The 26,928-nt window shown below is 41.5% G+C and overlaps 1 protein-coding gene across 4 annotated transcripts in view; it reads right to left on the bottom strand.

Annotated features, from left to right (window-relative positions):
- apaf1 (apoptotic peptidase activating factor 1) overlaps positions 1–26,928 on the bottom strand; it is a 55,691-nt gene that overhangs the window by 6,169 nt on the left and 22,594 nt on the right. For all 4 annotated transcript variants that reach the window (XM_079654955.1, XM_079654954.1, XM_079654957.1 and 1 more), the window contains 5 exons: positions 25,891–26,016; positions 20,902–21,033; positions 20,689–20,814; positions 17,759–17,884; positions 15,918–16,064 (listed from right to left, as the gene is read on the bottom strand). In XM_079654955.1, coding sequence (XP_079511081.1) covers positions 15,918–16,064; positions 17,759–17,884; positions 20,689–20,814; positions 20,902–21,033; positions 25,891–26,016 — 657 coding nt within the window. The remainder of the gene's footprint in view (positions 1–15,917; positions 16,065–17,758; positions 17,885–20,688; positions 20,815–20,901; positions 21,034–25,890; positions 26,017–26,928) is intronic.

Genomic DNA, 26,928 nt, shown 5'->3' with positions numbered 1-26,928 from the left:
GTTTCTGATCCACCAACTGCTGGACTGAAATAAAGAAATCCTGACAAATCTCAGTGGTTTCATTCATACAAGTTTTAAACACTTGTTAAATACACATGGTCTTTGTGAGTGTGTGGTTGATGTGCGAAACGTTTAAAGAAAAGCGCTTTTTTCCCCGGCGCCTAAACTATCAACTGTTGGAATCCCTATTTATGGACAACTATAACGTCCAAGAGCGTCCACTTCTGAAATGACTGTGAAAATATGGACATTTTCCAGTTGACTTGTGTGAGAAGGTCAAGTTCAATCTGATTATTACACATAATCAGTTCAGGATGATTGTTCCACCATTGATGATTGACCATTTGGAGAAAAAAAAGTATTATGTTTTATGTTAAATCGTGCGGAAACCCCTCACAGCTGACACCGACAACAACAACAATGGCCGATTGTGCTCCAGCTTCCTCAGTGCCTCTTCAGAAGACCAGATTCCCAGTAGGTAGCTGGTCTCTTCAGTGGACCACTGCTGCTTGTTAAGTTTCTCCATCGTTGTGTACAAACTGGATAAAACGCGGGCTTTGTGTTGTTGTTCAAGAGTTGATCCCGCCTCTGCCCGTGCCCCCGCCTCGACGTAAGCGTGACGTATGTGGTGCTTTTGCTCTGGCCGGACAATTTTTTGGTGCTCGAAATGAACCGGATTCCGGAGCTAAGAGGCTGCTCCGCTGCGGTGTGAACAGGAAAACCCGGTGCTTTTCAAGCTCCAGCTCCGAACCGGCCCTGAAACACCATTGGTGTGAATGAGGTATCAGACTCACGGAGGCCTTAGGGGAGGGAGTTCCAGAGCTTCGGGGCTGCCACAGAGAAGGCTCTATCCCCGAAACTCCGGAGTTTGGCCTTGGGGATGGAAATGTATGGTTCTTTTGGTCTTTGTAAAAGACAAATGAATGTCCTGTCCTGATGTGGTTGATGACACAGGTTGCAACATGTACTTTGTTTTTGTACCGATTATTCAATATACTGTAGATTACATTTGGATTGTTTTGAGAAAGGGGGAGATGTGTGGCTGGATGAAGAAAGAGAGACAGATACAGATGATATGGATAGAGAGGTAAAACAAGGATAGAAAGGAGGCAAAGAGACACTTGGTTAAAGTGTCATTTGATCTAAATAGAAGAAAAGATGGCTGCTGGCTGCTGAAACACTGACAGCTCAGACAAAGAAATAATATTAGAGGCTTGCACACACACACGCCTATGTATAAAAACAGAAACAGACAGACTGAGAGGAGGGAGAGAACAAGTGGAGTCGAAGAACAACACCCAATCCAAAGACAAACAAAAGCAACAGACGAATGATGAAACGCCGAGACGAAACTGAAAAGAAAAAAGGGGACAAAACACTCAATTTCTCCAACTGGCTATATAAAAAGGATTAGGAGAAGAATACATGTTTTAACGCTTCAGCTGGCTCGATGGAGGGACAGAAAGTGTGAAGATGCTGCTGCCTGAGACGGAAAAAAGGCCGAAAAATCACTATGTTGAATCTTTTACAGCAGGGAAGACTATACTCGTACAAGCGTGATATGAAGGAGTGGAGTGAATAGTGCAATTTCTTTGATTTAAGATAAAGAAAAGCGAGAGGTAAAAGATACATGCACACAAAGGAGCACTAAACAAAGCGGCAAATTGAGATTAAAGATGGTGTAAACACAAAAACACATTCATCATAACGATGGTGACACAGAAGATAGGTCTGTTTCCAGAAGGTTTCCTGCTCTCTTATGGGAAATGGCAGCAGTGTTTTGTGCGTGACACAGAGTGCTCATATTGTCAGAGCAGATGGCTGAAGTGCTGATATCAACACCATCATCATTGATTTATGGGGAAGCTAGTGTTGCGCATGGATGCTAAAATGACTTTACAGTAAGTGTGTTTCTGCGTTATGGTTGCCATTGAGAGGAGAATACCCCTGGGCGTGTTTACTGTGTGGTGTTGTGTGGTTGTCCTCTTCACAGTGGGTTGAAAACGTTTCTAAACATTCAGCACATCGTCCTCGCTTCCTCCCGGGCAGAGGCAGCTGAAATTAACTTAAAGAAGGTTTGGAAAATGGGTTTACGGCAATTTTGGGCTCTACGTTACGTGAATACTGATGCAAGGCACGCGCAGGCTGCAGTTAGGGTGAAAATATGTTGCATTTTCATTAGTGTATATTGTAAAATGAATCAGGCGAATGCAGGTGATGTTATAATTCAACGGACATTTGAACAAAAATAACTTTTACTGGCTGAATTCACAATCACACTATGAGTAAGGGGGGAAGATTTTAGGGTTGGATTTCACAATTTATTTGACAGTGAAAACTGACAGAATTAGAAAAAAAGTATTAATAGAGTTTAAATCGCTATAATCTAAAAATGTGCAATAATAAATAAATTGGGCACAATAACAGCCAAAGCTAAAAATATATATATATATAATAAATTAGAAAAAGTACATGAAAAAACGATCAGCAAAGGATTTCTAAATATAGTTCAACACCAGCGGACAAAAACAAGATGAAAGAGATAGAAGATAATACTAAAATAGCATCAAATATGTCATGACAGAGATGTATCATTTAAACATACATCTATTGTTCAGTTTTGGAAGTAGTGTGCGGCGGTGCTGTTGATTTGTCTTATTTTATACTGACAACTGTTTCTAATATTTAGTACCCTCAACATAATACAATATTAGCAGTACAACAGCACCACAAACCGCATTTGAAAAAACTATTTTTTGAAAAGCTTTTGATTCAAAGATGTTGATTCGGCTTAAGGGTCTGAAACTCAATCGTACATTGTATTAAAGAATATTGATTATGTGACATAGAAGGGAAACTAATAAAGAGGCCAGAAGTAGGAGGTGGAGAGTACACTGAACAATTTGAAACGTTGACTTTGAGTGTAACGAGTGATCAGATTTGTTGGAAAACGTGATCCTAGACAACAAGAGGTGATTCTGTGTTCGTACCTAGCCACGCTGTTCTGATTATCTTCCTCTCATGCACACGGAGAGTGAGAATAACCCTGATTCACTGCAGCTTCCAGCACTAAATCTGCTCCGACCGGCGCTCTCCGTTAGCGCTCCTGAAGCTAAATAGGTCCGCTCATCATGGCTTGCTGAGGGAGAGTCGGCAGCCATTACATAACGGAGATACCTGTCCGTGTGTGCTCTCGTGGAACGCTGAGGTGTGAGCGAGTGCACAGAAGCGTCTTTCAAAAAAGGGGTGGAGGAGGAGTAATTTATCTTCCTCCGACATAAATAGCACAGATACAGAGTCTAGGGGGAATAGGAGCAGCTTCTACACTTTATGAAACATCATAAAGGCTCTACAGCTAGCAGCAGGAGCACAATGGATGGAGATGAAGGTGGGGGGAGGGGGGTTAAAGACAGAGGGGGACCAGCTGGGGTAGATACAGACCTTTTTGCAAGGCCACCTCCGTTTCAGACAGAAAACTAGGGATTAAGTGTGTGTGTGTGTGTGTGTGTGTGTGTGTGTGTGTGTGTGTGTGTGTGTGTGTGTGTGTGTGTGTGTGTGTGTGTGTGTGTGTGTGTGTGTGTGTGTGTGTGTGTGTGTGTGTGTGTGTGTGTGTGTGTGTGTGTGTGTGTGTGTGTGTGTGTGTGTGACCAGGCCAAGAGTCTCGCAGAGAGGGAAACAGTACGACACCGAGGTTGAATTATTAATTCAAGGTTCTTCCAATGAAATATTGATGCTCAGGCAATCCTCTACACATCTCTCCTCACACACCTGCTTTCTTTCTGCACTTTCCTACATGCTTGTTTCCACCGGCAACACTCTTGCATTACAGATGTGAAAGGAAAAAAGATGCATCGAAGGGAGCAGGAAAGAAGATTTTACATCCTTGGATTAAACAGGCTGTTACTATTTCCATGTATTTTTCTTTCTCTCACACTTGAGGGCACACAGAGGAAGGGAGAGGCAGATCCATGAAAAGAAAACATGATAGAAGGAAAATAAGAGGCACCAAAAGAGAAATGCTGGAGGGGGAAAATGGAGCTGGAATAAAGAGATATCTAAATATATAGATGATGTGAGTGTGAAACAGACTAAGGTGATGCAGAGAGAGAAGAACAGAGTAGAGCTTTTCTCACCAGCAATTTCCCCTGAACCATGGACAGGTTCATCACTGTATAGAATATAGTCATAATATCACTTGGCTATCAAACGATGATGCAAAGTGCTCTCAGACCATGGGAAGTGGTCTAAAAGCAGTTTAAGGCAACCTAGTGATTTAGTTTGCAGTCGATTGTACCATGAAAGGTATAATGCACAGCGAGCAGCTCACTATGTGAAATGAACCCCATCTGGATACCGCAGATCTTGAATCACACTAAACATGGTTATTTACTAAAGAAATCAATCATTTGACTTTTTATTTTGTATTGATTTTTAAATAAATTGTATTGCTTCCTTTAAAAATATCAGCTTCCATAGAAGCGCTCTGTTATTGCAAAATAACACACTTTAGTTATTAATGAACTAATCAGAGCCGTATTCAACATAGCTGTGGAATAAAATGCATTTGATTAGTTTGTTTTAAGAGAGACTTTTCCCCATAGATATTCAAAATGAATGCAGAATGCCGCTACTTCCAGATTTTGGATTTCCATATACACATTTGTAACTCTTGTTTTATTTGTGGATGATAACACTTTTGTTTCTCACCAGTTTCGAGACCTATCACTTCTCATACAAACTATTTTCTGGCAACAGCTGCAAATTCATTTCTGATGAGAACAGCTGTAAGCAAGGCGAGGACAAAGGTTGAGATTGAAATCCATGAATGCAGGGTGGAAACAGCAGAAAAAGACTGTGAATAAAGTTAAGAAAACAAGACAAAAGGACAAGGAGTTTAAGGTAAAAAAAAGTAAAGTAGGAAAGGCGACTCAAAGAAATATAGTTGGATGAAGTCATGAAGCGTGTGCGCATCTATAGTTTACAGAGCATTCATCCTCTACTGTATCTCTGATCCTCCATCTCCTCTCTGCCCCAGTTCGCCTCGCTGTGATTCGCTCACGCAAAGGCCTTATTCTCCAGCCAGAGACACAACTAACCCCGGCTTAATGAGCAACGCAGGGGAAACAACTGCCTCCTGGAGACACATAAATATTTCACCAGCTTGTGTTTAAACCCCAAGCCTGACAACAAGAGCACGGAAACCAGGCCACGTTCCAAACTTAACTCTTTCAAAGTTCTTCACTTTGTCTCGTGTGGAAGAGAATCACCGTCACACGGAAAATATATCTAGTCCGGATGCATTTTGACCACATGAGCAAGAAAAATCGAACAATGAGGGGAAAGATTAATGCACTTTCAGGAAGTGTTTTGCATTCGATGTGTGTGTAGGTATTTTTAGAGGCAGGTCTACGCTGGAGCAGCACTGCAGGGAGCTTACTTCTGAAACAGCGTGACGGATGAAAAGCGTTGAATGGAATCAAAAGTGGGAAAACTGCCTGAACCAACGCGGTGGCCTGTTCCTCTTCCTCATTTGCATACACGTCCCCTTAGAAACAGCTGTCATCAAAATGAGTTATTTCCATCTACGGAGCCATTCCAAAGGAGGCGGGGGCGCAAATTCCAAGGTAGAAAGCCAAGGACTGCAACTAGCCCTGTTAACTAACATACAGCAGCATTATCTCCCAAGAGGAGGGTCTTTATGCTGCAAATGCAAAGGCTGCTGGGAGATCAGATGGGAGGTTAATGAACCCCGGGAGGGAAATCAGTCATTTATGTGTCCAGGAAGTCTTCTTCAAAGCAGCGCGGAAACTTGAAAAGACAACAAAACAAGAAATTCAGTTGTTGAAGAACAGCTATTAATAAAGAATATCAGAAGACTATTTATAAAGCGTCATGTGTTCACAAAGACAAGCTCTGCAGGAATCATTCATCGCTACAGGACTGGACGTTTCAAAAACTCTCCTGCAGGCAATTTGTGGACAGCACATTAGCTTTGAAGGGATAAACAAATATATATAAAAACACTCACAGTCAGCCATACTGTAAATCTGAGACACAGCAATGAAAGGTGAGGCGTGCTGTGAGTCCATTTCAGTCAGAAGATGGGACAGTTTTACAGTGTAGCTGAATTAAAAACCTGCTGCACCATTTCCCACAGAGCGTTCAGGTCCGAATGTGCGAGTGTTGAAGTAAACGCTTGTTTAACAGTTTGACATACAGTTGGAGCAGTAGAAGTGAAAGATTGATGGTAACTATGAAGTCTAAAAGTGGCTTTCCTCTATGTGGAGACTGACTTTGTAAGTTATTACCAACTTAATTGTACATTAAGATGAATGTACTGCATGGTAGGTGTTTAAGTGTTAGAAGGTTTTCTTTTGCCATATCTCTTTCAACATACAGTAGTGGGAGTAAATACAACTCTGATTGAATTCTGCAAAGAAGTTGGGGTCCTACATTTCTAAGATGCAATGTCATCTAAAAACCATTTAGGGATGTTAACTTTTCAAATGTTGTTCTCTCCCAGGTTATTATTTCTTTTGTTGTTTCTAATTTCAGCCTTTTCCACACTTCAGAAATCTGCTATTTGAAACATAAAACTCAATGCAGATTCTCGATCCATGTTCTGGCGCTATCATAAAACTGGGATATTTTCTAAAATAAAAAAAGGCTGTGTGACCTGAACATCTTGTACTTCTAGGCACTCCAGGTCGGTTGGAATATGACAGCAGTGGAAGATAATGGCTTCCTGGCGGCTTCACGTTTGATTCTTCTCAAATCTTTGTCCCTTAATTTGAGTATTTTTTCTCAATATGTTTCTAGCAGCCCTGTTGATAATTTGCAACAAAACGTTTGAAGGTTCTGTGATCACGCCACAATATCTTAGCAATTTCGAGAGTGTTGCATCCCCCTGAAAGACACTTCACAGTTCTTGACTTTTCAGAGTCAGTGAAATCTCTTTTTTAGCCTATTTTGCATGAGACAAAAGAGCTGCCTAATAATTATGCTCACCTTGATAGAGGGTGTTGATGTCCTTAGGCCAGACCCTCTCTCATTACACATACTCATCACCTGATATGCTTCAATCCAATACACATTCAAGTTTATACAGCTTGGAGTTGGAAAATATGCGTACAAATTATGATCTGGTCACAATACTCACTAATAATTGTGCACACAGTGTATTTGTGACTTTGTACGGGGGAAAGTGGGGGAAAGATAACTACCCGGAGAAAGACGAATGAACTCTTGGACTGACTGATGTTCAGCCTCGAGAGAAAAGCATCAAGGTCTTTGACAGTGAGTGAGAATGGAGACACATTTGCTTATGGCTAAGTCCATCTTATTATACAATAATCTAGACTGCTAGATACCACATCCATCCCTCAGAGAGTCCTTTTCGCTCATTTTCCAACTGCTCGCTGATACGCAACTGTTTCTCAATCTTTGACACATTCCCGATCCATCACATGTCTCTTTAGGGAAGGTCAGCGCAACCTTCGCTCCATCATTTCATCACATCTCCCTGCCCTTCTCCCCCCCCCACCCGCTTCGCTTTGAGCCATGCTGAGAGTAACGACCGGCTGTAACACTTCATTAGGCGCGGAGGCCTCGTAAAGATGCGCGTAACGATGAAGGCTGAGGAAGCAGTAGAAACTGACACTCTATGGGTGAAAGGAGCAGTCCAAAATGACTTTACTCTGACCTACTGTACAAAGTAAGCTTCATTTTGGTGTGAAAATCGGAAAAGATTGTGAGTGAGGGGAGGGAGGGCAGATTTAAACAGAAGGTCACAGACAAAGAAATTGACAGCAAATAAATAACAAATGAAGGTGTGAAACAGGGAGATAAGTCGAGGGGAGAACAGAGGAAGAGCAGGTCTGATGGGAAGTCGGAGATGGAATAATAGAGAATGAAAGCGAGGGGAGATAAGGTGAAATTGTGTTTCTCCCATTCTCCTCCCTAACCGGCTCGGCTGATAAGTGATGTCTGACAACACTAGTGGCAGGGGAGAACTGTCACCTTAAACACTCCCATCCATCTGGGGAGACTGTGTGTGGAAGAGAGTGTGTACTACAAATGTCAGTATGTGACATGCAAGTGAATAAGAGTAGAAGCTGTGTGTGGCTTCAGACCTGTGTCAGTGAAGAGTGGACCATTTACATGCACTCAAATCTTTATAACACCCTACAAAGGGCCTTTTTCGTTCAAGTCTTGGAAGCAGAAGCACAACAACAGATCTGATTTGCTACATGAATATCTTTCATCCCGTCTGTGAATGCTACTGCACATCGGCAGAAATATGAGATCAACAGCAGCTTTGTTCATATGATAAAGATGCTATGCTGTATATCCACATTAAGTGGACAACTATCGATCTACGGTTTCAACGTTGTATCCCTTTGCTTTTTAAGAAATCTACCATGCTAAGTTTTTAAAGAAAATATGTCTTTAGGGTGACTTGCAAAATCTGTCCAGGGACTACAGATGAAAAATAGCCTCTTGGCTAACTCTGGGACATTTACAGAAATGTTGATTAATGTGCACTGTCCCTGTTAAAATAAAGGAATACATAAATAAAATAACCATTATTGGCGTTGAGCAAAAAATACTAGCATGCTGCTGCAAACTACAAAAGGGCATTGATATAAATGTAGCCTGCAAGCTCTATATAATCAATTGAACTCTGTAAAAGCCAGTTTACGATTGATGAGAGAAATCCATCTGAGATTCACAGGAGAGAGTTGCATTGATTTACTGATGTCCACGGAAGATTCCTTGATATTGCCACAAAATCGTACCATTTCCCGTCTTACTTTTGACAGTTAATGGCAGCTTTTCGCCAATAAACATGCAGTAAAAGAAAGTGACACTACAAATCACATTTAATGTTAACGACACACACGACTGTGTTTAAAGGCTGCAACGTTTTTGCGGTAAAATGTCCCCTCATGATTCCTCTCCTAAATTTGAGAGCTTTTACATTTTTCTTTTTTTTAAATCAATAAAGGCGTAATGGTTGCATCAGGGAGTCCAAACAAACTGGAATAGGAGGATTAAGAGGAGAGAACGGACACTGATGAGAAGGCTTCAGACAGCTGGCTTAGTGAAATGGACAAAGCTCGAGAGTACCAAGATATCGATGTATGCTAAACAAGGACAAGCCACTTCTCTGTCCACTCAGTTAATACACTTTCAAAATCCAAACTGTTTAAAGAAAAAGGTACAGATGGAAAGATCTGTGTCAATATCTGTAGTGTTTTTTGTTTCATCACAACTTGGTGTGAATTACTCTGGGCTTCAGGGCGTGTGTCAGGGTGAGCCTCTTCACACCCTCTTGGATCGTGACACTGACAGATTGCCTCCTTGCTGTTGGGAGAGTGTGTGTGTGTGTGTGTGTGTGTGTGTGTGTGTGTGTGTGTGTGTGTGTGTGTGTGTGTGTGTGTGTGTGTGTGTGTGTGTGTGTGTGTGTGTGTGTGTGTGTGTGTGTGTGTGTGTGTGTGTGTGTGTGTGTCAAGGCCAGGTGTGAGACAGGTACAGCATTTCCTGGCAGGAGGAGGAGCAGAAGGGAGGAGGACTGATGGGAGTAAGTGTAGGAAGTATGTAACAGCCTCGCACCACACCACTTCATCGGACACACACACACACACACACACACACACACACACCTGCTTGCAGGCATGTCAGCTTACAATTTTGCAACCAAATGCTCCAATAAAAGCCCACATGTTGTGTTTTGTTTGGTATTTGAAGTGAAGACCGTGTGATAGGAAGCATAAGAAATGTTAAACACTCAGGTACACACAACAGGGGATTGGACAAGCACATATACCCGTCACACAACCCGCTGCTTTTAATTACACACACACACCATTCACACAGACATACAGTGATAAAACATATCGAGAGGCAAAGACAGAAAAAGGATCTTGAGAGATGATTAAGGCAGGAGTACTGACAAAGACGTGTGAACAACCACAGGGAAAAATAGGAGAACATCGCGTCTACACGGGGACCCGCAGATAGAAAGAGGCAAACAATAAGGACTGCTCAAGTTGCATCATATCAACGCATCAACGTAGAGAGAACCATGGGAGACATCACCCGCTGTCACTTCTCCTGCTTCTTACGCCACCGATAACAACATCATCCTGTTTAGCAGCCACACACTGACTCATTCGGAAGAAAGGCTTCAGATGTTCAGAGCTGCGAGAGAGCATCTGATCGCTGAAACTCAATCACATCACGTTGACAATAACATGCCTCCTCTGCTCTCTTCTGTTTTGTTTTTTCCCCCAAGCTGATTATTTAGAGAACACAGTCACAGCTGTGAAGATTTGTGGGTACTTCAAATATACTATTGCAAGGAAAGATGTAGACGCCTTTTCTGAATGGTGTATTCCAAGGAAATGGAGGCATTTAAATGGATCTAGATGGCAATCAATACAATAATGAATGCAGTAATTACACAAACAATGCTTAAGGGGTGTTTTAATGTTAACATATAATCCAGATTATTTTAATTTAGCAGGTAATTGCAAATAAACAGATTACCACAATTGTCTTTATTCTTATTTATTTTTCTTATGTTTATGCAAAACAATCCATTGGCACTTAGAGCTATATGCTGTTCTGCTATCTAATGTGGGAATCCTCCATCTCACGTCACCAGAACATATTTACAGTTTTTCTCGATTGCTAACAAACAAAAATTATCCATAAAGCAAAATTATTTTAACTGACACTCAAAGAGCAAAACCTCGGCTCAAATCTCCAAAACTCTAAACACGTTTTCAGCTTTTCACACAATTTGCAAATCAACATGGCACTTTTTGCAAACCACTGAACACGTTTCTCCACGTAAAACACAGGGATCTGACATAAAGTCACGTGTTAGCAGTTTTAAAACACTGATATTCAAAAGGCCTCACACATGGACCAATGATCAAGAAACACGTTCCACCTGACCAAACACCTGATAGCATAATTGTTGGCTCATCAATCAGGATGTTAGCACTATAAAAAGACCACAGGTGAGTACTTTCTTACAGCAACAATGGAAGCGACCATGGAAGCAAGAGGAAGAGGAGGAGGAAGAGCTGGGCTGAGAGTGAGAGTGAGAGGAGGAGAGAGGTGGGGTGAGAGTGAGAGGAGGAAGAATGAGAGGTAGATGTAAAAATAATAATTATGCATTTTATTTATATAGCGCTTTTCACAACTCAAAGATGCTTTACAATATGAGGGAGGGTAGACAAACAAGGACAGGCAAACAAGTAAGTATAGTAAAATAAAAAAATAAAAAGGCAGTCAAGAGGAAGTTGATTGAGAGGGGGGGGGGCTTATGGTTAGACAGAGTTGAAAAGATGTGTTTTGAGGCGGGACTGAAAGTCTGTGAGGGACTCAGAGTCACGGAGATCTTGGGGGAGGGAATTCCAGAGCCTAGGAGCTGCCACTGAGAAGGCTCTGGCCCCAATGCTGCAGAGTGTGGATGTGGGAATGGATAGGAGTCCGGCTGCGGTGGATCTGAGGGACCGTGGGGGTTGATAAGGAGTGAGAAGGTTTGTGAGATAAGGGGGGGCCAAATGGTAGAGTGCTTTGTAGGTGAAGACCAGAATTTTGTAGTTGATGCGATGCGAGACAGGAAGACAGTGGAGGTCTTTTTGTAGATGTACAAAAACACCAATGTAGAGCTGGAGGGAGAGGATGTTCAGAGGGTTCAGCCTAATCTAAGCCGATTTACTGTAATCCGGACACTTAGACTTGAAAACAGGTTAGTTACCAGTTTGTAGCTCTGCATAATTCATGATATATCAGTGCTTATATCTGTTGTGTGAAACGTATTTACTTCATTACTTTAATTGAATTGTTGGCATACTATAACTGTACAAACATTCTGCACATTAGACTGTGGTAGACTTACTTTTATGCAACACAGACACTGAATATCAACATTTTAGAATATTTTTCAAGCTTTGAATTTTGTATTTGATATGACACTGAGATGTCTCCTTTATATGTTGTTATGGATAAGAACTTTTCAATATTCATAATATTTTGACACATTGTAAATCTAAATGTACTGATAAGTGGAAAACAAGGGAAAACCAAAAGATTAGACGTCCCTAAAACAGATTGCCAGGATTTGTTTAATACTTATTGCTTTTTCTTCTGTATGCAAAACAATCCATTGGAGCTTTGGAAAACCAAAAGATTTGACGTGATCTTATGTGAGAAACTCCCAGTGTGGTGAACGTTGGGATTTTAGCCTTTTCAGACCATTTACATGCACTCAAATCTATATAACACACTACAAAGGTCCACTTTAGTTCAAGTCTTGGAAGCAGAAGCACAACAATAGATCTGATTTGCTACATCAATATCTTTCATCCCGTCTGTGAATGCTACTGCACATCGGCAGAAATATGAGATCAACAGCAGCTTTGTTTATAGGATAAAGATGCTATGCTGTATATCCACATTAAGTATAATTGATCAGATTATGTAGTGGAAATGCATTCCTAAACACTAGTTTCTACTTCCCAAGAAGAAGAAAAAGTGTGTAGCGCTCAGCAAAGCCATTGTTCAGAGCTTTCATGGAAATTCAAGCCAAACGTCAATAGCAATCAGTCTATGATCCAAATGCACATTTAATACAATCCAACTAATCCTCCTATCCTCCTATTATCCTAGTCTCTCTCTTACACCAGCTGAGGATAAACACAAACCAAATGCCCCTGTGAGGAAGTCCAGATGATTGCTGAGCCTTTCTCCAAGAAGAAATAATTGGAACGGTTCGATAAAGACCTCAGTACATATTTGATTTGATCACACTGCTTCATGAACACCATTTCCTTTGTATTGTCAACCCAAAAACTCAGACACAAGGAACAGCTATGGGATGAGCAGGGATTTTTTATATTAACTTACTAATCAACACGTCTGTTTAAAGTTCTGTGCCCGAGTCTAATTGCCAAGATTTAGTTTCGAGACATTTGCTGTATATTGTCCCAGGCGATAATCATTAAAAGCAGATAGACAGTAAGATTATTATCCCCCTCCCTCACTCTGCAGGCTGTAATATCTGTCATGAGAGGTTGTCATTGTAGTTACAGTGACGGACAGAACGGCCTCTCATGGTTGTCCGGCCGACACGCGGTACGATTCATTAATCAAAGCTCGCGGCTCTGGGGGGGATCACCCTTTATGACAGGCAGCCATAATAATCCATCTCTGCTCCTCACACCCCCACGCTGATCCATCAAGTCAACACGCCTCGCTGGAGATAAGAGAGCGAGCAAAAACGTTGTGAAAGAGAGTAATGGAGTGATCTCTTAGCCGATTCCCAGAGTAATTATGACTGTCATGGTGATGTGAGAGGCTGATGAGCAGCCCCGTCTGTGAAGTATACTGATAAACAAATCATTTGGTCTGAGTGGAGTTTCATGTTAAGAGCAGCTTGGTTTGAAGTCTGTTAAAGTAAAAAAAAAGAAGGGTAAAACAGTTACCATTCTGTAATATAACTGCATAGACTTACTCCAACCGGTCAAGTTGCCCTTTGCATCCATTTCTGTCCAAAATGTCATCACCTCATTATTTAGACTGAAGTGTGAATTCTTGAGTTATTGCCAGAAACTCATTTTGTGAGTGACATTGACCGAATTCTTATCAGTTCTTCCTTGACTCACACTTGAACTATTTGCCCCAAATGTGAAAAATGCCCTAAAGCCGTTCCTGGGATATTGCATTCACGGAAAAAATAAAAGCTGTGATAAAAAGCAAAACAGAGGGGAAACACCACATGTAATCATTGGTCTCAATTTCTAAATACTATCTAATCAATTCACTTTGGAAAAATAAGATAAGGTCTCCCTTGTAGATGTTACATTAACTAACTAACTAACTAACTTAAGAGTCTAAATGTATATTTAGGGTGCACCTAACTCAACAAAAAGCAACCATTTCCTCAAATGTTATTCCTTGAGGTTTCATGAAATATTTGAGCTCAAAATACTTTTTTACTGCAATTACTTCCACATCTTTGCAGTAAATCTTTGTATATCCAATTTAAAACATTGTTGCCAGTCCTTTAAGTAGACAATCAGGAATTCAGCCAAACACGCTCCCTGCTACTTCTAAATCCGTTTGCTTTGCATTGATTCAAGTTCCACCTAACACTCCTCTCTGTAATAAAAGCAGTACATTCTAACCTTTAACTCTCTTTTCTCACATATGATGTCATGTCACCTCATCTTTCTTTTTAAGAACCTACAGGGGGCGTTTTCTCTGCATGTGTAACTCTAGCTAAGTATAATTTTGCTTTATCCTATAAAATATATTTTTTAAAAACAGAATAAAGTTAACAAGCTACTCTCATTATGTTCCAGCTTGTTTCCAGGCTTTATGTTCATGATAACATGAATCTGGTGTATTGTTGGCTATCCGTCTATAAAAAGCTGAACCACTGCCTTCAACATCTCTGTCGACCCACACAGGCAGGTACACACAAAGGCGCGCACACACACACACACACACACACACACACACACACACACACACACACACACACACACACACACACACACACACACACACACACACACACACACACACACACACACACACACACACACACACACACACACACACACACACACACACACACACACACACACACACACACACACACACACACACACACACACACACACACACACACACACACACACACACAGCATCAGGAGTAATCTGAGATATAAAGCCTCATCGATCAAACTGCTCTCCCTCGAGGATTACATCATTGCCCAGCAAATAGCCAATCAGAGCCCAGCTGAGACTGTCCGCTCTGTGACCCCATATCCTGTCAAAGTAAAGGCAGAAAGAAAGAGAGACACACACACAAACAAACAAACACACACACACACACACACGTCACAAAGAGGCATCGATATGACTCCCTCAGGTATTGAGTGTTTTTATGTGAACCTGCACCACTGCATTGCTTCTCTATATAAAGTAACAATGGTTCATGTTGGGGGAATTTTTCTGTTGTTTCTACAATAAATCACAATGACTAATTCTCCTTACTAATTCTCCCTCTCACATACACAAGGATATATTGTTGAAAAAGCAGAGGTGGCTTTATGTGTACAGTATATACTCAAGTTTAAGCGGGGCAGGAAGAGGCACACGGAGCGTTTAGGTGCCAACTTCCAGTCCGTTTCATAATGCAGTGCTAACATTCTGGTGAAGTAGATACAATACAGTCGTAAACTGAGAGGTCGTTGTTGAATAGTACTTTTAGTTTTGCCATTTAATACCAGATGTTGGTGAATAGTGAAAAAACTTTTTAAATGCTGTTAAAAAGATGATATATTTGTTTGCAGGCTGCTTGTCTAGGGGTCATCTAAACTGGATGGGAGCCATTTCCGAAAAAATCTCGAGAAAGAGTTTCACAAACAAAAATTAAAAAAGCAATTGTAACCAAAATGTAAATTGTATTTGCAATAATCAAAATGTCCAGGCTTCATATTATCTCCTATCACTCTTACCATTTTATTTTCTTTCATCTGCTTGTTGCTATTCTAATGAAGGCATAACATCGCAAATGACCTACATTTACAAAAAATGTAATACATATTGTTTTGCCCATTTGTATGTTTTTGATGTTGTTTGTGAGCATTGGATGACGCAATTGGGCACAGGGTATTTAGCTGACCTCACCGGCACAGGTGCGGGTGATTGAGTCTGTGTGAGCAAACCGTTTTCGACCGTGTTGCAAACACACGCTGTTGTAACAAGAGTGTCGTGGTCGTAAATTGGAGAGCGCACATGTATATCACAGTATCGATCCATGGTGATATCTGCCTACAAACTCCACCTCCACTTCCCAAAAGAAGTGTCTGAATGCAGAGTCCACGTACCTTGATGTATCCGCCAGTGGAGACCAGTAGAGAGTTGTCAGGGGAGAAGTGCAGGTCGGTCACCCAGCCTCCGTGCAGAGAGTCCATGGCGTCCTTACCGTCCCGGGAACAGATCCTCAGCAGAGAGCCGTCTTTGACACTCCAGAGCTGTGGTGGACATTATACACCAAGCATCAAATAAATATCACTTATAAATAACAAAGATGCCATACTCCGGTATCATTCAAATTGACTACCCTAATTAGTCATTTTGGGACAAAAATGTCCACTGCTAAAAACATTATCTTAAAATATTTTTTCCACCGCTTTTTTTGGTTCAATCTTTAAAGCAACTTCAGTCCTAATCAAAAATATCAAATATTGAATCATTTTCAGGATTTTAACCCTTTAAATTCCCTTTTGAAACATGAAATCACTGTTTGTTTTTAACAAAAAAACTGAGAAAATTAGTTATTTTCCATATAATACATTTATAGTCAGATTTAAAATGTACTACCCTGATTAGCCATTCAGGACAAAAATGTCCAGAGTGATACCGGAGGGTCAAAACACACAAGACGGCACCTACATCAATTTCATTGTAAGGGATAATTACATTTCTTTGGATTTATGCTAGCTTATGTCTATGTCTGTCAGGTCCCGTGATAACAAGTACAAGCCATATTTTATGAAGATCTAAAACATTTTTTGACAAAGCTCCGTCTCTAAAGGTCAAGACGAAGCTTCAAACTCAATAAAGCGGGAAATGAAGAGTGTTATACAGTGTTAATCTACCCGTGACGCCCTACATAATAATGAAACGATGGTTTGATCACTGCAGCGTCACATCATGTCGATTGCAGCTGTTATGCAACTGGTCACATGCCATGTCCATTTGACAATGACACATCACACGTACAGCTATATTTAACACTTGGCATGCTTTTTGTGCTGAATGACTCACATTTGTTTCCATAGAAACAGGGGTGAGATTTCAGTGTGCTTTATGTAATTGGATATGATGGAGTCGTCCATTCCTGGATAATGGGGCAGAGCAGCGAAGGCCACCACAGGGCGTTAACCCCTCGTTGGCTGCAGGATGAAGAATCTTCCTCTCACACAGCCACACTTTTCATTGACTGTAGATTTCCGAAGCCTCTTGGGTCCATGTTTGGCAGCCGGAGTCCTCTCTCCTTCACCTCCCACTGTCAGACATCTCCTCCTCTTCCAGCTCTCTTCATCCAGACTTCCTCACACAACCTGCACCTCCTCAATCTCTCGCTCCCCAGGCGGAGGAGGAGGAGCCCTGCCTCCATCCTTTCATCTCGCCCTCTTCTGTGCACACTGCAGCGATCATGATGCATTAGTAAGCACTTTCTCTAAATGAGTGATGAGTTGTAATTACGGGCTGATCTCTGGAAGACATGTCGACTGCTCTAATTGAATTTTTGTATGTTGCACGGCAAATTGGATGTTTTGCAACAGGCAACGTGTGTTTGAACTCACGTATGTATCCCGGGGCACACGGAAAAAACGTTGACTTTAGTTTAAATATATAACGTCAACAGATTTCACATAACTGTGTATTGAAAGCAATAAAAAGCACTTAATATTATTACTTTCAAAAAGCTTAAATGTGAAATCTGTTGACGTAATACATTTATTTAAAGTCAACCTTTCCGTTTTTTCAGTGCAAATGACCTTACTCTCCTCTAAAAGGTTCTGCTGCCCATTTTCTACACTTTCTTTTACTTAGACACTGACAGCAGAATCAGCTCGCTAATGGACCTGAATTCCTCGATCAGCAACCCTTAGTGGGAAATGCAAAGGTTAAGGAAATAATGAACCGTCGGAACACGCACCCGAATCTCTCCGTTGTCATCTCCCGTGGCGAGGCGCTGGCTGTCCCAGGAGAACCGGCAGCTCCGGACACAGTCCTGGTGGCCGCTCAGCATGTGGACGCACTGCCACGACTCACAGTGCCACAACTGGGAGGATAAAATAAAGCATTATGGAGACTGAAAAGAAGAAATAAATGACTATGTATACATTATGACTTGGGTTAGTGTAGAAATCTGCCTTTTTCACATTGCAATAGTTCAATATTAGCCTAAACATTTCTTATTTAAGAGGAAGGCATTTAGAAGCCGACTCAAATAACTGTTTCTGTTGTCTTTGAGTTATTTATACTGTTGGTTAAGTCTGATTATATAAATGAAGACAGCATTGTTGACCGGGGAATAACTGCCTTCACGACTTCATACCATTCACCTGTTTGCATCTCACATATTTACATATTATTACAATTAGCTGTATTTTATTTAAGTGTACAGTATTTTATTTTAAATTATATTTTTAGCTCATATTATTCTATTTTACATGCATATAATATGCTTCTCTTGCAATACTTTCACATTATTCTTAGTCAATCTTTTTTTTCCTTATTTTTTATTTTGTTTAATTATTTGATGTCTAATATACATATATATATGTTGTTGTTGGAGGATTTCCATTGCCATACTGTATGACAGTAACGCCTTTGAATCTTGATGATAATATGTTGTATTTCTTTAATCACCAGTCATCACTAATTAAAAAATCTAATGAAAGACAAATATTTGTGCGAAATTGGAGTTACTGTTGCTAGAACGCTGCATCACAATAATGAAACTGTTAATGAGTGCTTTCTCACTCTGTTGTTTTCTGTCTCTCACTTTCTTTTGAATTCCCTTCTTAGTGTTCTGTGTCTCTCTATATTCCTCCATTCTTCCTCTTCCACTCTCTCTCTGCCTTCCTTCCTGACCCTGGTCACATTCTGTGCCGCACAGAAAATAACACAGCTCATAATTAGACACTTCATTTGGCAGCGGGCTAACTGTCTGCACACAAAGTCCCATTCATGTGAAGGTCAGTAGGAAAAGAAAGGAGAAGAGGAAGCAGAGAAATAGAGGTTGAGGGAAAGGAACGGAGAAGCCTCCATCTTTTTTGTAGTGCTCAACAAAGACACCCGGTTTAGGTTTGACCTCTGGATCAATAGAGAGCAGGGACTCTCCACACACACACACACACACACACACACACACACACACACACACACACACACACACACACACACACACACACACACACACACACACACACACACACACACACACACACACACACACACACACACACACACACACACACACACACACACACACACACACACACACACACACACACACACACACACACACACACACACACACACACACTCCCGTGTGAAACTCGGTGACAGTGGCTCTGCATCTATGGGCTCAGAACAGTCTCATAATACACACATGCACACAGAAGGATTCACAATTGTATTTCCGGATCCACACTTGTGTTTTTCAATGCACACACAAATGTGTTCCGTTTCATATACGTGTAAATAAAATCCAAACACAGGAAAAAGTTTTACATGTATTTTTGATCCACACATATTTGTTTTCCGTTTAAAACCCCTGAACCTGCAAACACAAACTGCTCTCTGTGCACGGATCGCTGTGCATTCGTGTGTGGGTTTTTTGAGACTCCCCTGACGCTCACCCGATTCGTACTTGTAATTTATCTCATCTATAGCCAATCAGATGTCTCCTCCAGTCTAAGCCAATCCGGAAATACAAGTGTGAATCCTTTTGCGGATCATGAAATACAAGTGTGAATCCTTCTGTGTGCATGTGTGTATTATGAGACTGTTCTGAACCCATATACATCAAGCGCTCTGACAAATGAAAGGGAGCGACTTTGGATTGTTTTGAATACTGGACGTTCAGGAAGGGAAAGTAGTTACGTGTGGTTGAATATTGGACGGATGAGCTTAAATCTAGCTGTTAGCATGATCCAAGAAAAGGAAAAAAGAGAGAAAAAGAGAGTTTCAGTACAGTTCAACATTTACTGTGCTATCATTCCAGTTCTGAGGTCTTTACACTGGCTTCTTGTCAAAATACATAATGGTTTATAAAGCGCTGAATGGCTTAGGGCGGAAATATATTCCTGATCTCCTGCTACTTTACTAAACATGGAGAAGCATCGTTCAGTAATTATGCTCCCAATATCGGGGAAAATCTCCCAGAATCCTGCAGGTTTTAATTGCACTGTAACTGTTATTTGCGTATTTAAGACCTGTTTTATTCTATATTAGCTTGTTTCATGTTCATTTTATTCCCTTTGCTTTTTATTGACTGTTTCTAAATTACATTTTATAATGTGATTCCGCTGATTTCCTAATGCTCTTAATGTTTTTCATTTTTGTAAAGCCCTTTAATTGCCTTGTGTTGAAAGGTGCTTTTTAAATAAACTTGCCTTGCCTTGCCTAGTGTGAGAGTAGCTTGGGGAAAGTTTAAAAAAGACATCTCTAGCCCACTGAGTCATTCAAAGTCAGAGCAAAGTCAAGCACAGCAGTGTTGCTAAACTGGCAAAGAAATACATCCAGACATGGAAGTGGGTCTGATGCAGGCCAGACTAAACGATCACTGAACGTGGGTGTAGTTAGCCTACACCCACGTTCAGTGATCGTTTAGTCTGCCGCTAACTCACCAAGCCGCGGGCCATCTGGTGCTCGCTACTATCTAAGGACCCCCCCCTCCGTGGAGAGGAACGCAACCTCAGATATGGCCCGCAGTAGCGCGTCCCTGTACATGTGCTGTAAGTAATGAGTTGGGAAGGGGGGCTTCAGGGGGAGACGCCGATGTGTAATAGGTCACGTTGTTGGCGTCGGCGCAAACAAATATGTCTCATCCCATGGGTGTGTGTTTGAGTGTTGGACCTTAGCAGTCTTGTCAGCTGAAGTGGTGGCGAAGAGGCTGCCGTCTGGAGAGGCGTGGCAGGACAGGATGGCTCCCCGGTGGGCCTCGATGTCCTGCAGCTTCTCCCCCCCCTCTGTGTCCCACATCTTACAGTGAGCAGGAGAAAGAGAGGGGTTATTTTGGATTTTATTTTTCTGCAACTGTAAAATAATACGTGTGTGTATGAGCTTTACCTTCACAGTGCCGTCGTAGGACCAGGACAGCAGTCTGGTGTCGGAGGGAGAGGTGGAGAGCAGAGAGAAACATCTCACCTGCTCCTTGTGACCCTGCAGGACTTTGCACTCTCCAGACTGCCACCTCCACACCTGCAGGAGGAAAAATATACTTTAAAGAATACTTCTAACACATGGTGCTATTAACTTAAACACATTTTCCCCACTAACTGACTTTTTTGGGTAAATGACCCACAATCCATAGAATTCTAACAGGAGACTCACACGGTCACACTTCTGTCTACCAACTTTTTCCAGATAAGAAAGTCTGTGCTGTCCAGTTCCTCACAGCATTGGTTGTTACCTTTGAATTTTTTCCCTAGGCAACTTCCTCTGATGATGTATGACATGCATTTACCTCTGTGAGGGCTAAGTTTGAAAATTCACGTTAAAAGTCTCTGTATTGGATAGAACTTTTACAGAATCTAAGTTAGTTATTTTAAGATTAAACTTGTTGTTTTAAATTTTCATTCGAAGGTGAGAGGTCTGACGACTATTGATTTTAAAAGCTTGGGCTACTGAGGGAACATTTTGGTATTTTGTACAAACCCTCGTCTCATAATTATCTCCATTGGGACTAGTTTCACATTTTGACCTTGGTAATATTTTTATTTCCCAAAACTTGACTGTGGAGGTCCAAATAAACACAGTTAGAGAATAAATGTTACTTTAAAGCAGCCGCGGAGCCACGGAGCCACGGAGCCGCGGGGGGAACAGCCGCGGAGCCGCGGGGAGAGCAACTGCGCGGCTGAACTGCGCGGAAAACGCGGAGAGCTGAGGCCCTCTGGGCGGGGCCCCCTCGGCAAGGCGGGGCCCCATGCAGCCTGCGTGATTGGCCTCTAGGGAGGGGCGGCCCTGTCTGTCTGCCCTGCTTAGGTGTGCTCCGTGTGCTAATGCATCTCTGAAGTACCTTCACATCTCTGATTTTATGGCAGGCAGGTAAATAAGCAAAAAAAACGGAGCTCAGAACACTTCGAATCGCCCTCATCATCTTATCAATCACGACCTTGTGTGCAATTCTGCCTCTTTCCTCCTTCTGAATAGAACCTGTCACCGGCCCAAAGGTTAGAATCCATCACCGGCTGACATCACTGTCACCTGGATCTCTTTACATTCACTCTGCGTCTGCATTAACATCTAAATACACACTCCCGTTTCCTAGCTGATGTCAAACAGCATGAATCTGGATAGCTTCTGAATAAGAGGTGGACGGAGCGAGAATAGAGATGGCAAAGGCATGAATACGGAACAAGTGCTGCAGTGGACAGGTCTGTCAGCAAAAAGGAAAGATGAAGAAGAAGAAGGAGGAGGAGGAGGAGGAGGAGGAGGAGGGGAAATGGGCAACAGAGCATGAACAGTGGGGGTTGACAGACCATAACGGCCAGAAACACACACATATGCTCACACACAAACACTGATAGAAGCCGTTGAGAGAGAGGGAGGAAGGAAGAAAGGAGAGGAGACCAAAGAGAGGAAGAGGCAGACAGAGCAGTGTAACAGGTAGAGGAAGTGAAGGCACCACAGAGCACTGAGGGGAGTGATTCAGCAGAGTAGGCAGTTTTACTCAAGGTGAGGAATGGGGATGGACAGGGAGAACAATCGATAGAAGAGAAGAAAAATGGATGTACGTCGAGGGAGGAGGTGAAAGAACATGCCATGAATTAGGGAAGGAAAGAGGGTGAGGGTGATGGATGGGAGGAAACGGAAAAACCAAGAAGGAAGCGAGAGGAAGGAGCAACTGGTGGAGGAGAGGAGTTTAGATTTGATTAGATGTACTCTATTGATCCCAGTTTTTATTTATATTGCCAATTCTGCACAACCCTCTGAATATGTTGCACACAAGCTACCCTTCTAAATATCTGCACTGCTTTCAACTTTTCATAACAATACTACATATGAGTATGTTCTCATAATATACTGTACGTTGTTTTTTGGTATCTACTGTATATATTAAATGTAAATAATTGTAATGTTATAATAGTTTTACTTTTTTTTGTATAACTTTTTTTATTTGTGGTGTTTTTCTTACAATGTATCTTCTTTAACTGTGTGTATGTGTACCGGACTGTAAAATATGAGGCAGGTAATGCTTAAGTTACACAAAAACAGACACCCTACTATTTAATCTAGTTATTTACATTTATTTACAATTTCATGTTCACCAAGCTTCGTAACAAGTATCTACTGATATTTAGTTTGTGTGCTGTTATAGAGTTTAACCTGTAGATGTTGTTCTACACTTACATTGTCTGACGTTCTGGTTTGGGATAAGAGCGAAGAAGTCAAGGGATTGCCAGAACATTCCATACGTCGCTAACGTGTGTGACTTCTTGTCATTGTTCTCAGATGGGTAAACTCATGGGTAAACTGTCTAGAAATGCATAAATAATCAGTAAATGTTATAAAATGTTAACGGATCAACTCAGTAACAGTTTGGGAAAACTCGACACGGTTAATGAGCAATTAAATGCAATTTGAGTTATTTATGATAAGAATTGCCAACTCCGGTTAGCATGTTAGCATGTAGCTTAGCTCGCGATGCTAGCGCGAGTTAGCCGTTAGCTTGGTATTCTTTCCTATTGTAGCTGGTTAGCGATACACGGTCGTGACGCAATTATATAATGCCTTTCGTTGTAATTTAATGTGGGCTTCAGAGAAATGTTGGTAGATGAATAGAAGAGTTATCCAATGTTAATAGAGAAGTTTATTACCACATGAATTCATTACAAAAGTGGCCTAGCCATGCAGTAGTGTGTTGTATTCATGTAAAATGCTATTGTGGTTAACGAAGCACCTTGCTAAGGCTCATTGTAAATGTTTCATAAGTTATGAAGAACACTTATTGTGTTCTTGTTAATATGTGTAGCTTTATAAGGAATGAGTTTGTAATAGTTAACATGTGAATGACACACTCAGAGTATATGTAGTAACATGTAAGGTATATATGCACAATATACAGATAATTCACTTATTGTGTAAAGAAAAGGGAATATTACACATGTATTTAAGTTGATTTATTTCAATTCAGAGTTTATTGTTTTAATTAATTCTATATGTGCTTGAGAAACATAAAGAACTATGTTATTTTGAGAGATATAAATATATTTTAAGATTTCGAGTAAAGCAGAACATTCCATACGCTAATGTGTGTGACTTCTTGTCATTGTTCTCAGCCGTCTCAGATCCCAATCCTGAGACCGGTAACATTTTGGGGACTCGTCCGGTAACATTTTGGGGGCTCGTCCGGGATTGTGTAACGTTTAATTCTGCAAACACCTCCAATATTAACTGTTGTAATTGAAATGCAGCATGAGGCCATGGGGCATAAAGATAATGCCATTTTCCTTCATTGATAAAACCTGCAAACAGTTTACAGTGACACAAAGGGCAATGCAATTTGTAGTGAGAGTCTAGAAATCAAATGTCATTTACAATAGTAGTAGGAGCACGGATCCTTTCCAGATGTGACATTATCTACTTTGTATCCGGCTGTGTAGAGCAGAGCTCCATGATCAACCGTGCTCTCAGCCCCCAGTGCCAGCTTGCCCTGGTTTCTCACAGTGACCAGCCCGGGGACAGTCTCACATGCTGAGGTCACAAATTCCTCCACAATCCCATAGTGCATCACATCCCTCTGCTCCATCACCTTCCACAGGCCTGCAGACACCAGGCGCACAGGTGGGGCCAGGAGCTGGAGTGCAGCTTGTGCTTCCTCAAACTGTTCCAGTAGGCTGGTGAGATCGGGCGCTTTGATTCCAGTGAGTTCTCCCTGCGCTCTGGGTGGGTGAGGAGCTTGGTGTCTGGCAGGGTGTCGAAGGGAGACAGAGTTACATCGTCATCCTCCACACTGTCCAACATCTCCATCAGGGCCGACAGCAGGGTCTCTCTCTCCTCCTCCGCTCCACTCTTATCCTCTGATGCGACGGTGGAGTCTTCAAAAATGGCCAGGATTGAGTGATCCACGCAGGACTGAGCGTCCATCTCCACGGCTTCCATGTCACGTCTACTCAAGAGCAACTCATTGGGGTTGTTGCTGGTCAGAAAGTCGCTGTTCTCGGTGTTGTGCCGCATGTGGAACAAGCCCCTGCAGGAAGTGCGCCGGACTCCAACCAGCGTACAGACCGAGACATGTCAGTCCAGTTCAGATACTGCCTGGAAACCCAGTAACTTACCCTGATGTTCATTCACTCGTGATGTTAGCATTTAGCTTAGCTCGCGATGCTAGCGCGAGTTAGCCGTTAGCTTGGTATTCTTTCATATTTTAGCTGGTTAGCGATACACGGTCGTGACGCAATGATATAATGCCTTTCGTTGTAACTTAATGTGGGCTTCAGAGAAATGTTGGTAGATGAATAGAAGAGTTATCCAATGTTAATAGAGAAGTTTATTACCACATGAATTCATTACAGAAGTGGCCTAGCCATGCTAGTAGTGTGTTGTATTCATGTAAAATGCTATTGTGGTTAACGAAGCACCTTGCTAAGGCTCATTGTAAATGTTTCATAAGTTATGAAGAACACTTGTTAATATGTGTAGCTTTATAAGGAATGAGTTTGTAATAGTAAACATGTGAATGACACACTCAGAGTATGTGTAGTAACATGTAAGGTAAATATGCACAATATATAGATAATTCACTTAAGTTGATTTATTTCAATTCAGAGTTTATTGTTTTAATTAATTCTATATGTGCTTGAGAAACATAAAGAACTATGTTATTTTTGAGAGCTATAAATATATTTTAAGATTTCGAGTAAAGCAGAACATTCCATACGCTAACGTATGTGACTTCTTGTCATTGTTCTCAGCCGTCTCAGATCCCAATCCTGAGACCGGTAACATATGCACCACATACACCAAGGCAAATGACTTGTTTGTGAAAACATACTTGGCAATAAAGCTGTTTCTGATGCTGATTTGGGAATAAGAAAAATACATTTCCCAGCTCACCCTGATGGTGGTGTCCTCGGAGGATGTGATGAGGGTCTGGCCGTCTGGGCTGAAGCGGCAGTGCAGCACCGTCTTGGTGTGTCCCAGCAGAGTGGCCAGGAGCCTCCCAGAGGGCACCTCCAACACCTGGAGGAAGGAACAAGAGGTAACAGTCATCTGTGAGGCTTTGATTAAAATGTTAAAATCAGCATGCTAACACGCTGATATCATGTTTGACATGTTCACCAACTGAATTCAGTGTGGTAGATACAGGTGCAGTTACATTCCCCTGATCAGAGATTAACTTGTGTTATTTGTTATTTCTAATCACACTGTTCCTACATGTTTTTCTCTTATTTTATTTACCTATTATTTGTTATTATTAGGGATGTAACGATATACCGAATATCGCGGTATCGCGGTAAATAAATTTCCCAATACCGTCGTGAGACTGACAAAATCTACCGCGATTTTTAAAAAATAATAATTTTTAAAAAATATATATTTTTTTTTAAACACTTTTTTTTTTTTAAACCTTTATTTAACCAGGTGGTCCCATTGAGATCATCGATCTCTTTTTCAAGAGAGACCTGTCCAACATGGCAGCAAGTAGGTTACAACATGAAAATAAAACAACAGATAACACAAAAGGACATCGTATTTACAGGGCTACATTTACACACCTAGAGACATTGACAAGTACCAACCATATAGTTATATCTCGCCATGTCAATAAGCCTGGCGTTAGACTTTTTCGCTGTCCGTCATTTTGACAGACAGGATCGTAAAATATCCGTCATAATCCCTTATTACCCGTCGGGTCTGAACAGTTCACGATAGAGCATGCTCGTGAACTGTCAACGGGGGGTGGGGGGGGGGGGGGGGGTGTTATGCCGTGTGTGCATGCACCTCGCGGGACGCGCACAGCGTGAAGCAAAACCTCCCAGACATGTATTGATCTGTACGGCAAAGTACGGTTTGGGAACTATATCATTTCCTTTTGGAGGGCATGCATAACACGGCATAACACCAGAGCCTCGCTGCGGGGAAACGTTGGCG

Source organism: Notothenia rossii (assembly GCF_949606895.1).
Source record: "Notothenia rossii genome assembly, chromosome: 10".
Lineage (NCBI taxonomy): Eukaryota > Metazoa > Chordata > Actinopteri > Perciformes > Nototheniidae > Notothenia > Notothenia rossii.
Note: the sequence above shows the minus strand (reverse complement) of the source record. Positions and strands in the feature narration are given on the sequence as shown.